Source organism: Mirounga leonina, unplaced genomic scaffold (genome assembly GCF_011800145.1).
Source record: "Mirounga leonina isolate KUSES-001 unplaced genomic scaffold, KU_Mleo_1.0 Mir_101609, whole genome shotgun sequence".
Lineage (NCBI taxonomy): Eukaryota > Metazoa > Chordata > Mammalia > Carnivora > Phocidae > Mirounga > Mirounga leonina.
Genome location: NW_023270164.1, coordinates 2717279 through 2732072, shown reverse-complemented (window position 1 = coordinate 2732072; position 14794 = coordinate 2717279). Strand labels below are relative to the sequence as shown.

Genomic DNA, 14794 nt, shown 5'->3' with positions numbered 1-14794 from the left:
TAATGTCTATACTCCAAATGTTCAAAGAATTAAGTAGAGACATGGAAAATCAAACTAAACCAAACTCCTAGAGATGAGAATTTCAAAGTGTGAGATGAAAATTATATTTTAAGGCATTCATGACAGATCAGATATTGCAGAAAAAAAGACTACTGTACTTTAAGATTTAGCAAGAGAAATGAACTGAAATACATCACAAAGGAAAAAAAAACATTTAAAATGAGCATAGCATCAGTGAGCTGTATGAAACTTCAGAGTAATCTAATATGTGGATAATTGGAATCTATGAAGAAGAGAAGAAAAAAAGCAGGGTGGAAAACACATCTGAAGAAATTATGCAATTTCCCCCCAAATTTGATGGAAACTATAAACCAAAATTCAGGATGTTCAACAAGCCTCAACCACAAGAAACATAAAAAATGATACCATGACACATCATAATCAATTTGCTCAAAAACAATTATAAAGAGAACATCTTAAAAGCCGTCAAAGGGGGAAAAAGACACATTATGTACCAACAAACAAAAACCAGAGTGACTTTATACCTCTCCTCCAAAACAATGCAAATGAGAAAACAATGGAGTCATCTTTTTTTTTAAGGTTTTATTTGTTTGAGAGACAGAGAGAGAAAGAGCATGAGCAGGGGAAGGGGGCAGGGAGAGGGAGAAGCAGGCTCCCCGCTGAACAGAGAGCCTGAATCAGGGCTCAGTCCCAGGACCCTGAGATCATGACCTGAGCCGAAATCAGACGCTTAACTGACTGAGCCATCTAGGCGCACCAGAGTCATCTTTTTTTTTTTTTTTTTTTAAAGATTTATTTATTTATTTGGGGGAGGGCAGAGGGAGAGAGAGAATCTCAAGCAAACTCCCTGCTGAGCGTGGAGCCTGACGCAGGGCTCAACCTCCCAATCCTGAGACCATGACCTGAGCCAAAATCAAGAGTCAGATGCTTAACCAACTGAGCCACCCAGGCACTCCTGGAGCCATCTTTTTTAAAGTAATGAAAGACAAAACTATCATCCTAGAATTCTATGCACAGAGAAAAATCTTTAAAAATATCTTTAAAAAAACCAAGGCAAAATAAGAAAAAATTCAAACACAGAAGAGCAATTTCATCACCAGCAGACATACAGTACAGTCTATTTTTCTTGTTTCTGAAGGAAAATGATACAATAGATATACTGATCTACACAAAGGAGTAAATTGTAATGAAATTAATCATTAAATGGGTAAATATTTTTATATGTTAAAATCTATTTAATAGTGATGTAGTCTTTAAGCCAAAGTAATTCAAAAAGTAGTGTGGTGGTTATAAAATATATAAAAATTAATGAATGTCCACATGCTACAGGCTAACTATGTCTCCTCCAAATTTATATGTTGAAACTTAATCCTCAATATAATCGTATTTGGGCATAAGACCTTAGGGAGGTGATGGGGTGCCTGGGTGGCTCAGTTGGTTACATGTCTGCCTTCAGCTGAGGTCATGATCCCAGGGTCCTGGGATTGAGCCCCACATTGGGCTCCCTGCTCAGCGGGAAGCCTGCTTCTCCCTCTCCCCTTGCTTGTGTTCCCTCTCTCGCTGTCTCTCTCTCTGTCAAATAAACAAATAAAATCTTAAAAAAAAAAAAAGACCTTAGGGAGGTGATTAAGTCATGAAGGTGGAGCCTTATAAAAGAGGCCCTAGGAGACTCTTCACCCCGGCTGCCATGTGAGGACACAGGAAAGGATGGCTGTCTATGAACCAAGAAGTTCATTCTCACTAGATACCGAATATGCCTGCACCCCAGACTTGGACTTCCCAGCCTCCAGAACTGTGAGAAATAGATTTCTGTTGTTGATAAACCACCCAGTATAGGATGTTCTGTTACAGCAACCTGAAAGGACTTTAAGAAATTGGTACCAAGAGTAGGGTGCTGCTGTAACAAATCCTAAAAATGTGGAAGTGACTTTGGAATTGAGAAATAATAGAGGCTGAAAGGGTTTTGAGGGGTATGCTGGAAAAAGCATTGTAGGTCGCCATGAACAGACCATTAAGGGTGACACAACAATAGATCTAAGTTAGGAGAAGAAACCAATCAAAAAGAAAACAGAAAAAATATTGGGAAAAGTTAATGAAATTAAAAGCTGTTTACTTAAGGAGATCAATAAGACATGTTAATCTGTAGCCAGTATGATTAGGAAAAAAAAGGAAAAAGGAAGAAAATACAAATTACGAAAATCAACAATGGAAGAGGTGACATTACCACAGATTCCATAGATATCTAAAGGACAATACAGGAATAGTATGGATAGTTTATGGCAGTAATTTTGGCCATATAAATAAAACAAACATATTACTTGAAATATACAAACTAACCAAATTCATTAAGAAGAATTAGATAAGGGCGCCTGGGTGGCTCAGATGGTTAAGCATCTGCCTTCGGCTCAGGTCATGATCCTGGAGTCCCGGGATCGAGTCCCGCGTCGGGCTCCCTGCTCGGCGGGGGGTCTGCTTCTCCTCCCTCTGACCCTCCTCCCTCTCCTGCTCTCTGTCTCTCGTTCTCTCTCTCTCAAATAAATAAATAAAATCTTTAAAAAAAAAAAAAAGAAGAATTCTGAAAATATCCCCATAGCTATTAAAGAAATTGAATTTGCAGTTAAAAAAAAAAACCAAAAACCTTCCCATAAAGAAAAATTCAAGCTTAGATGGCTTCATTGGTGACTTCTACAAAATATTTAAGGAAGACACAACGCCAATCCTACAGTTATAGAAAATGAAGAAGATGGGATACTTCCCAAATTATTCTATGATGCCAGCATTACCCTGGTAACAAAGCTAAACAAAGTCATTAAAGGGAAAGAAACATCAGATACCCCCCCACAAACATGCAAATATGTTTAGAATAGTTTAGCAAACCTAATCTAAAAATTTATACAGAGGATAATATATTATGACCAGGTGGGGTTTATCTCAGGAATTCAAAGTATTTTTGCCATGCAGAAATCAATGTTATTTGTTATTTTAGCAAACTTTACTTTAAAAAGTAAAAGCTGTGTGAATATCTCAATAGGTGCAAAAAAGGCATTTGACCAATCCATGTATCTGAAACAAAGCATTTGTCACAAGGCCTCAGAACATTAGGAATAAAAGGCAACTTAAATTGAAAAATGGTATGTACAAAAACCCTAAAGCTAGCATCACACTTAACGGCTTCCCCTCTAATATCAGAAATAACACAAAAATTACTGCTTTTATCACTTTTATTCAACAAAAGTAGGTTCCAACCAGTGCAATAAGGCCAGGGATAAAAGTTTTTCTGATTGGAAAGGAAGAAGTGAAACTGTCTTTATTAAGAGATGACATGACTATCAATGTAGAAAAATCAACAGACTTTGCAAAAAAAGCTACTAGAATTGATGTTAGTTTATAAAGGTTGCATAATTCAAGATCAGTACAGAAAAATAAATTATATTTCTATATATCAACAATGAGTATGCTGACTAAAAATTACAGTACTACTTACAATAGTATCAAAACATAAAATACTAAGGAAAACCTAGAGAAAAAAAAATGTGAAAGAACTATGCACTGACAACTACAAAATATTCATGAAATAACACATACGTAAATGGAGAGATGGTCAGGAAATTCAAAATTGTTAAGATGTTAAAATTGATTTATTTATTCCACCAAATTCTAATCAGGCATTTTTATAGACATTGACAAACTGATTCTAAAATTCCTATAGAAATTCAAAGGACCTAGAAGAGTCAAAACAACTTCTAAAAGAAGAAAGAACATGAAGGACTAATACAACCTAATTTTAAGATTTACAAAATACAAAGTAATCAGCACAGGGTGGAAATGGTGTAAATACATAGAAAGCAATGAAAGAGAAAACTGTCCAGAAATGTGGACAACTTATACCTACCAAATTACAAAGGTAACTCAGTAGAGAAAAGCTTCTCTTAAAAAAAAAAAATTCTGGAACTACGGGATATCCACAGGTAAGAAATAAAAATAAAAAAAATAACCTTACAAGGCACCTGACTGGCTCAGTCAGAAGAGTGTGAGACTTGATTGCGGGGTCATGAGTTCAAACCCCAAGTTCAGTGTAGAGATTACTTAAATAAATAAAAACTTTTAAAAGAATAAATAAAAACTTTGATCCATATCTTGCATCATCCAAAAAAATTAAATTTAAATAGAGGACAGATCTAAATGTAAAACCTAAGATTATAAAACTTAGCACAATGAAAAACACCTTTATGACATTTCCATAGGGAAAGGTTTCTTAGATACAACACAAAAAGAACAATCCATAAAAAAATAAACTGATACATTGCACTTCATCAAATATAAAAACTGCTCTTTGAAAAACACTGTTAAGACAGTGTAAGACAGACAATGAAAATGTAAGCCATAGATGGAAAGAAAAGATTGAGAGAAAAATTTACAAATCATATATTGGGTAAAGGACTTACATTCAGAAAGCACAAAGAACTCAAACCCAATGATATAAGGCAATACAATTTTATTTTATTTTATTTTAAAGATTTTATTTATTTGAGAGAGAGTGAGAGAGAGCAAGTGTACAGAGGGAGTGGGGGAGAGAGGAGCTGACTCTCCGCCAAGCAGGGAGCCCGAGATCACAATCCTAGCTGAAGGCAGATGCCCAAATGACTGAGCCACCCCGGCGCCCCAAGACAATACAATTTTAAAATGTGTAAAAAATTTGAACAGATACTCACCACAGAAGAGATAAATGGCAAATAAGCACACGAACAAATAGTCATTAGGGAAACGCAGATTAAAAGCACAGTGAGATACCACTACACACCTATCAGAATAGCCAAAATTAAAATGACTATACCAAGTGTTGGGGAGTATGTGGAGGAAGTGCAATTCTCATACACTACTAGAAGAAATATTACATAGTACAACCACTTTCAGAAAGTTTGGTGGTTTCCTAAAATGTTAAATAAACACCTATCATATGCTTCTGCCATTCCTCTCTTCGCTAAAATTTAACCAAAAGAAATGAAAGTACGTATGTATACAAAGACATGAACACAAATATTTGTGGCAGCTTTATTTGTAATAGCCTCAAATTGGAATCAACCCAAATGTCTGTTAAAAGACGAATGGATAAATAAGCTGTGGGGTATGCCCATATAATGGAATAGTATCCTGCAACAAAAAGGAATGAACCTTCACTGCCCATTCCAGGAGAAAGCTGGCATAGGGCACCTGCGTTGACCCACCTCTGGGAAGAATCTGGCTGCGCCTGGCTACGCGGTCTCCTAGCAACCGAAAAACAAACCACTGAAGCTGGTGGTCGCCCGGGGACCAGAGGTACCATGGTGGACAAGAAGTGGCTGTTAAGTCCTGGGCCACTGGAACCAATGCCCCTGGGCATGAACTGCAAGCCCTGGTACAAAGACAGGTTACCTTCCAAGTGTTTCGCAAAGCACAAGAACAAGCTTCTGAAGTTCCCCACCACCCTGGACAGCCGGCGGTGGATATTTGTGAAAGAGGGGCTGGACGACTTCAGGAGGGGATGTCCACCTTGTGAAGATCTGATCACACGCAGCCCTAAGGAAGGCTTTCTTCCCATGATTGCTCACAGACTTCCCAAACCTGCCCTCACAAAGAATCAGAAAAAGCTGACCCACGAAGCAGACCTGTTCTCCACACTGTCGCCAGCCCAGCTAGCGCGGAAGGCATTCGTAAAGGATATCGAAGACCACCTGACTGAGCATCCCTTGGCTCTCTACCCAAGTCTGGAGAAAGATCTACCTCCAGATCTCTTATTAAAGGTGCTGGAAGTGCTCGATCCTGACAAGAAGCTGAAGGACACGTGGACTTATTGTCAGAACACTGAGAAAATAACGAAGCCCCCCACAAAGCTTAGTGAGAAACGTCCTGCCAAAGTCAACCCGGAACTTCCCAAGAAGACTCCTGGGTCACATCCAGACAAGTTGCCTCATGAAGAAAGGAGATCAAGCACAAAGGATTTGCTCAAAAATCCTGCCCCTCATAGAAAAGTACCGAGAGGAGTCCGGAAATTCTGCAAATGGATTGCTACTTTTGGAGACTTGGGCATTGATGAAGAATTCATCATGAAACAGTTTGACATTGGCTATGAATGCAAACCAACCTATGACAGGAGCCACACGAAGAAAGTAAACCATGTTCCTTTGGACCTAAAGTACAGAATGGGGCTAGATAAAATGGATGATATAAAATTCTCCATATACTGGGAAAATTGGGAGAGGAAACTCAAGACACCACAGAATCCTTACAAACCCAACTGGGTGAAGATGAGGTATGGAGCATGGTACCTGAAGCCCAAGTTGTGGAAAAATCTAATAAATGATGAACCTTTGATTGATCCCAAGGTCTTACATGAAGCTCAAGATGGGAGATATGGAAAGAATTTTCCTGAACAGGATATTCTTGAAGATCTTTATGGAACAATTGCTTTTAAAGATTTTATTCTAAACAAGGGCTATAGGATGCCAGGCTTCCTTGAGAAGTTATTCATCAGGAAGGGATGGAAATATGATTCTGTTAGGACTCCTATACACCAAGTAAAAATAAACTCAAATGTAGAAAATGCACATGAAGGTGTTTAAACAGTTTTCTACTTACTTGATATCTCTCTCATTTTAACATCAAGTAGAATTCATGATGAGTATCCCACTGTGTATGTGCAACTTTGATTCCACAACATCTGTCAATTTAATACCTAATGCTTATAAACATTCCTCTGTGACCTTCTGCTTGGGCTCATAAATGTTTTATTAGCTATGAAATCAATATTCATATATACTCTTCTTACAATTTTATAGCATGGTGAATAGTAGATGATTATATCAATTATTTGTAAAAATAAAACTATAAATAAAAGAATTACTTAAAAATAATCTAGTTATGTCAGCTACAAAATGAAAGGAATCTCAAAATAAATGTGCCAAGCAAGAGACTTGTGTCTCTTTTATTTTACTTATTTATTATTTATTTATTATATATTTATTATATATATTTATTATATACTATTTATTTTATTTTAAAACTGTAATGAAATAATTATGACAATTATTTTGTTAAGCAAAACTTAAAATTCATAGCCAAAATAATGTTAGCTTCATTTAATAATAAAATTGTTATCTCCCATCAGGATTGCATGAAGCCCCAAAACCAGATCGAAAACTATTCATCAAAATTAGAGGTGAAACTTTAGTTATGCTGTTTTATCATATCTCCCAACTGGATATATTTAAAAAATTTCAACATATTCATAAAAATTCACCATGAGTGTTTCTGTATCATATAACACAGGTGCAGAATAGCAGGGAGCTTCAGGTCCATGGCTAACCTAGTGTAGACAGTAGATATGTGTGAACAAAACTACACAGCAACATCAAATATCCTCACGTATTCAAGTGAAATTAAACTTTACATTTCATGAATAGCAATTTAAAATCCACTCAAATTTAAAATAAGAAATCAAGCAACTTTTTTATATTTCTAAAATACCAGGTAAAACTGTATGGGACAAGAAAATTTGTATCTAGAAAAATCTGTAGCACAGATCTAAAGCACACTTCTATTTCTAGTAATGAAGGAATCCAATGTGGATACATATATGTGGAAGTATATGTATATGTATATATTCCATCCTTGCAAGAAGGGAACACAAGCCCTCAGGTTGTATCATTCACTAATATCCTTACTGCAATCAACTATCCCCCTTCATTTCCCCTTTTTCATTAAGGTTTGTTAGTGTCTAAATTACTGTTGCTCTCTGTGACTATTCTCATTAACATTCTTGACGATTTAAATATTCAAAAAGACTATCCATTCAAATCCTGGCATTAGCTCTTTTTTTTGTAGTAAAGAAAATTGCTTTCTTTACTTGGGTACAAATATACACACACATGCTTATACATTAGCTTCAAACATATAGGTGATCTTAGCCTTTATGATGTTTAAGTAACAGTAAGACACGTATGCTCCTGAATCCTAGAGATTATAGATCTGTGTATTTTTTTAATTGAGGTATAACTTACACACAATACTATATTAGTTTTAGGTATACAATATACTGACTTGACATTTGTCCACATTGCAAAATGGTCATGATAATAAGTCTAGTTATCATCAGATAATGTTATTGACTATACACCCCATGTTGTACGTTAATTTCTACGACTTATTTATTTTATACCTAGAAGTTGGTACATCTTAATGTCCTTCACCCATTTCACATCCTCCCCCCAACTCCCATTACCTCTGGCAATCATCAATCTATTCTGCATATCTATGACTCTTGAGTTTTATTTTCTTTGTTTTGTTTTTTAGATTCCACATGTAAGTGAAATCATATGGTATTTGTCTTTTTCAGTCTGACTTATTTCACTTAGCATAATACACTCAAGTTCCACCCATGTTGCAAATGGCAAGATATCATTCTTTTTTATGGCTGAGCAGTATTTCATTGTACATATATACTGCATCTTCTTTACCCATTCATCCAACGATGGGCACTTCAGTTGTTTCCATATCTTGGCTGTTGTAATAATGCTGCAATGAACATAGGGGTGCATACACCGTTTCAAATTAGTGGTTTCATTTCCTTGAGATAGATACCTGATACCCAGTAGTGGAATTGCTGGATCATATGGTAGCTCTATTTTTAATATTTTGAGGAACCACCACACTGCTTTCCATAGTGGTTGCACCAAATTACGCTTCCATCAACAGTGCATGAGGGCTCCCTTTTCCCTACATCCTTGCCAACACTTGCTATTTCTTGTCTTTTTGATAATAATCATTCTGAAAAGTGTCAGGTGACATCTCATGGTGGTATTGATTTGCATTTCCTGATGATTAGTGATGTTGAGCATATTTTCATGTGTCTGTTGGCCATCTGTATGTCTTCTCTGGATTAATGTCTATTCAGATCCTTTGCCCATTTTTATTCAGATTTTTTTCTTTTCTTTTTTTTTTTTGCCATTGAGTTGTATGAGTTCCTTATACATTTTGGATATTAACCCCTTATCAGATATGTGATTTGCAAATATCTTCTCCCATTCAGTAGGTTTTCTTCACTGCACAAAAGCTTTTTAGTTCAATGTAGTCCCATTTGTTTATTTTTGCTTTTGTCTCTCTAGCCTTTGGAGTCAGATACACAACCCCCCCCTCCAATGTCACTAAGACTGATGTCAAGGAGCTTCCCAACTATGTTTTCTTCCAAAACTTTTGTGGTTTCAGGTCTTAGGTATTAATTTCAATCCTTTAATTCATTTTGAGTTGATTTTTGTGTATGGTATAAGACAGTGGTTCAGTTTCATTTTTCATGTAGATGTCCAGTTTTCCCAACACTATTTATTGAAGAGATTGATTTTCCCCATTGAATATTCTTGCCTCTTTGTTGTAAATTAACTGATCATATACGTGTGAGTTTAGTTCTGGGCTCTGTATTGTTCTATTGATCTGTGTGTGTGTTTTTGTGCCAGCACCACACTGTTTTGATTACTACAGCTTTGTAGTATAGTTTGAAATCCAGGATTGTGATACCTCCAGCTTTGTTCTTCTTTCTCAAGATTGTTTTGGCTATTCAGGGTATTTTGAGTTCCACATAGATTTTAGAATGACTTTTCTAGCTCTGTGAAAAATGTCATGGGAATACTGATAGGGGTTGCACTGAGTATGTAGATTGCTTTGGGTAGTATGAGTATTTTGATAGTATTAATTCTTTCACTCCACGAGTATGGAATATATTTCCATTTATTTATGTCTTCTTCAATTTTTTTCATCAATGTCTTATAGTTTTCAGTGTACAGATATTTTGCCTCCTTGGTTAAATTTATACCTAGGTATTTTATTCTTTTTGATGCAACTGTAAATGGGATTGTTGTCTCGATTTCTCTTTCTGATAGTTTGTTATTAGTGTATATAGAAACGCAGACTTCTGTACATTAATTTTGTATCTTGCAACTTTACTGAATTCATTTATTAGTTCTAACAATTTTTTTGTGGAGTATTTAGGGTTTTATATATATAGTATCATGTCATCTGCAAACAGTAACAGTTTTACTTCTTTCTTTCCAAGTTGTACGATTTTTAGTTCTTTTTCTTGCCGAATTGCTGCACCTTACTGTCAAAATCTTTATTGGGGTAGGGCCACAGCCCAAGCTCTGAGGTCTGAAGGGCCCATTGGCTGGGCTTCACAATCAAGTGGGTCTGACAGCTGGTCTTCATGGCCAGGTGGGATCACTGGCAAAGCTCTGCAAATGCCTCTGATCAAGTAGGGTTCTTCAGTGACCCTGTGAAACCTTGGAACCTACCCTATATACCGTCCTGGCTGCGGAGCCCGGCATACAGCCCTGCTCAGTGGCTGAGCACAACCTGCAGCCTTGCCCAGGCAGGGAGCCTATTCAGTAGTATTCTTCCCCTTTATTGCTAGCTGATCCCAGGTGGTCTAGCCCTCCCAATTTTCCTGGTGTTCCCTACAAGACAAGATAAAAGTGGATCTCTCAGGAAGCTTTCCATAAAGTTGGGAAACCTGGATGTTCATATTGGGTCCTTTTTTCCCCACTGAAGAACCCTCTTGGTGTGACTCTATGCTGGCATGGGGGTGGGGCTCTGTGGTCAAAGTGAAACTGTTCTTCTTACACATCTAATGTGGTTTTCTCAGTTTTAGTGGTTCAAGGGTTAGGGTACTTCAGCAGCTTTGGTTTTCTTTTTCAACAATCCCTTGGAGATTCAGGGTCTTTTCTGGTTCCATGCAAATTTTAGGATTGTTTATTCCAGCTCTGTGAAAAATGTCGATGGTATTTTGATAGGGATTGCATTGAAAGTGTAGATTGCTCTGGGCAGCATAGACATTTTCACAATGTTTATTCTTCCAATCCATGACCATGGAATGTTTTTCCATCTCTTTGTGTCTTCCTCAATTTCTTTCATAAGTGTTCTGTAGTGCCTAAAGTATAGGTCCTTTACTTCTTTGGTTAGGTTTATTCCTAGGTATCTTGTGGTTTTGGGTGCTACTGTAATGGAAACGATTCCTTAATTTCTCTTTCAGTCACATTGTTAGTGTATAGAAATGCAACTGATTTCTGTGCATTGATTCTGTATCCTGCCATGTTGCTGAATTGCTGTATGAGTTCTAGTAATTTGAGGGTGGAGTCTTTTGGGTTTTCCCATAAAATATCATGTCATCTGTGAAGAGAGGGAGTTTGACTTCTTCTTTGCCAATTTGAATGCCTTTTATTTCTTTTTGTTGTCTGATTGATGAGGCTAGAACTTCCAGTACTACGTTGAACAAAAATGGTGAGAGTGGGCATCCCCGTCGTGTTCCTGACCTTAAGGGAAAAGCTGTTTTTCCCCATTGAGAATGATATTCTCTGTGGGCTTTTCATAGATGGCTTTTATGATATTGAGCTATGTTCCCTCTATCCCTATACTTTGAAGAGTTTAAATCAGGAAAGGATGCTGTATTTTGTCAAATGCTTTTTCTGCCTCAATTGAAAGGATCGTATGGTTCTTGTCTCTTCTTTTGTTAATGTGATCCATCACGTTGATTGATTTGCGAATGTTGAACCACCCTTGTATGCCAGGAATAAGTCCCACTTGGCCGTGGTGAATAATCCCTTTAATGTACTGTTGGATCCTATTGGCTAGGATCTTGTTGAGTATTTTGGCATCCATGTTTCATCAGGGATATTGGTCTGTAATCTCCTTTTTGATGGGATCTTTGCCTGGTTTGGAGATCAGGGTAATGCTGGCCTCACAGAATGAGTTTGCAAGTTTTCCTTCGATTTCTATTTTTTGAAACAGCTTCAGTAGAATAGGTATTTCTTCTTTAAATGTTTGGTAGAATTCCCCTGGGAATCCATCTGGCCCTGGACTCTTGTTTTTTGGGGAGGTTTTTGATTACTGCTTCAATTTCTTTGCTGGTTATTGGTCTGTTCAGATTGTCCATTTCTTCCTGTTTCAGTCTTGGTAGTTTATAAGTTTCCAGGAATGCATCCATTTCTTCCAGATGGCCTAGTTTGTTGGCATATAGCTGCTGGTAATAAGTTCTAATAATTGTCTCTATTTCCTTGGTATTAACTGCAATTTCTCCCCTTTCATTATTTTATTAATTTGGGTCCTTTCTCTTTTCTTTTGGATAAGTCTGGACAGAGGTTTATTGATCTTATTCTTTCAAAGAACCAGCTTCTAGTTTTGTTGATCTGTTCTACTGTTCTAGTTTCTATTTTGTTGATTTCTGCTCTAATCTTTATTATTTCTCTTCTCCTGTTTGGTTTAGGCTTTATTTGCTGTTCTTTCTCCAGATCTTTTAGGTGTAAAGTTAGCTTGTGCATTTGGGATTTTTCTAATTTTTTGAGAGAGGCTTGGATGGCTATGTACTTCCCTCTAAGGACTGCCTTTGCAGTAGCCCATAGGTTTTGAAATGATGTGTTTTCATTTTCATTGGTTTGCATGAGTTGTTTAAGTTCTTCTTTAATTTCCTGGTTGACCCATTCATTCTTTAGCTGGATGTTCTCTAACCCCCAAGTGTTTGAGTTCCTTACAAATTTTTTCTTGTGGCTGAGTTCCAGTTTCAAAGCTTTGTGATCTGAAAATATGCAAGGAATAATCTCAGTCTTTTGGTATCAGTTGAGACCTTATTTGTGACCCAGTATGTGATCTATTCTGGAGAAAGTTCTGTGTGCACTTGTCCTATTTTAGGATGGAATGTTCTGTATATAGCTATGAAGTCTATCTGATCCAATGTGTCATTCAAATCTCGTTTCTTTGTTGATCTTCTGCTTAGATGATCTGTCCATTGCTGTAAGTGGAGCGTTGAAGTTTCCTACTATTAATGTATTATTATCAATATGTTTCTTTATTTTGGTTATTAGTTGGTTTATGTAATTGGCTGCTCCCATATTGGGGGCATAGATACTTACAACTGTTAGATTTTCTTGTTGGATAGACCCTTTAAGTATGATATAGTGTCCCTCTACATCTCTTACTACAGTCTTTGGTTTAAAATTTTTTTATCTGATATGGGGATTGCTACCCCAGCTTTCTTTTGAGGTCTGTTGGCCTGGGAAATGGTTCTCTATCCCCTCACTTTCAATCTGGAAGTGTCTTTAGGTTCAAAAATGAGTCTCTTGTAGACAGCGTATGAATGGGTCCTGCTTTTTTATCCAATCTGAAACCCTGTGTCTTTTGATGGGAGCATTCAGCCCATTTACACTGAGAGTAACTACTGAAAGATATGAATTTAGTGCCATTGTATTACCTGTAAAGTCCCTGTTTCTGTAGACTGTCTCTGCTAATTTCTGGTCTATATTACTCTTGGGGTCTCTCTTCGCTTACAGAATCCCCCTTAATATTTCTTGCAGGACTGGCTTGGTGGTCACATATTCTTTCAGTTTCTGCCTGTCCTGGAAGCTCTTTATCTCTCCGTCCATTCTGAATGATAGCCTTGCTGGATAAAGTATACTTGGCTGCATGTTCTTCTCATTTAGTACCCTGAATACGTCTTGCCAGCCCTTTCTAGCTTGCCAGGTCTCTGTGGATAGGTCTGATGTTATTCTGATGTTCCTCCCTCCATATGTAAGGAACCTCCTCTCCCTAGCTATTCTCAGGATAGTTTCTTTGGTTATAAGATTTTAAAGTTTCACTATTATATGTCAGGATGTTGAACTATTTTTATTGATTTTAGGGGTCCTCTCTGCCTCTTGGACATGAATGCTTGTTTCCTTCCCCAGATTAGGGAAGTTCTCAGCTATGATTTGCTCAAATATACCTTCTAGTCCTCTCTCCCCACCCCTTCAGGGATCACAATAATTCTGACATTGGAATGTTTCATGGCATCATTAATCTCTCTAAGTCTATTTTCATGGGCTACTAGCTGCCTATCTCTGTTTTCCTCAACTTCCATCCTTTCCATCAGCTTATCTTCTAGATCACTGATTCTCTCTTCTGCCTCATTTACCCTGGCTGTTAGAGTATCCAGTTTAGACTGCATCTCATTCATAGCATTTTTAAGTTCAGCCTGATTATATCTCATTTCTGCCCTTGTCACTAATGCTTTTTTCAAGCCTATCTATTGACTTTATGATTGCCATCCTGAATTCTACCTCTGACATCTTGCTTGTATCCATACCCATTAGTTCTGTGGCAGAGGACATTGTCTCAGGTTCTTTTCTTTGTTGAGAGTTCCTCCTTCTAGTCATTCTGTTGAAGGATGGTTGAGCAAATGAACAGAGTCCAAAATATCAACCATGACCTAAGTAAAATGCACCCTAGAAAAAATCTGAAGTGGCCAGAGGCTACCACAGATAAACAAACAAAGCCAAGATGATCCAAAACAATAAAAAAAGGGGGGGAGAGATTATAATCTCTCAGGGTGGACAAAGCAGGGTGATCTGCTTGTTCCTGACTGATTTTTGATCTGTGTGTTAGAAGACACTATATCCCAAAATTGCAAGGAAATCAGAATATATATATATATATCAAGATAAAATTGAATAGAGTGAAAAAGAAGTTAAAAAGCAACTTAAAAACATAAGTTGGGAAATAAAACTCTATTTGAAATGGGAACAGGGTAAGAAAAAGAAAAAAAAAGAAAATAATCAAAAAAGAAATGTACAATTTTAGCCTGAAGGATAAACGAGTCATGAGGGAACACTTGGAGCTCCCTATATTATTTTCCCCTGGTGCTGGAGTTCTACAGTCCTGTGGGAAAGAAGCTTATCATTCACCTGTTCTTCCAGTCTGTCTTCTGAGGGAGGGGTCTGCTGCT

The 14794-nt window shown here is 37.1% G+C and overlaps 1 protein-coding gene across 1 annotated transcript; it reads left to right on the top strand.

The window, feature by feature from the left end:
* Window positions 1–5338: 5338 nt before the first annotated feature.
* LOC118008593 (protein FAM47E-like) lies at window positions 5339–6620 on the top strand. The gene has a single exon (XM_035002187.1). It carries the CDS (start codon window positions 5343–5345, stop codon window positions 6618–6620), a length of 1278 nt encoding a protein of 425 aa, XP_034858078.1. The 5' UTR covers window positions 5339–5342.
* The last annotated feature ends 8174 nt before the right edge of the window (window positions 6621–14794 follow it).

Bases quoted from the DNA above. Each gene is read 5' to 3' on its own strand.
- LOC118008593 (XM_035002187.1), top strand. From the start codon at position 5,343: ATGGTGGACAAGAAGTGGCTGTTAAGTCCTGGGCCACTGGAACCAATG.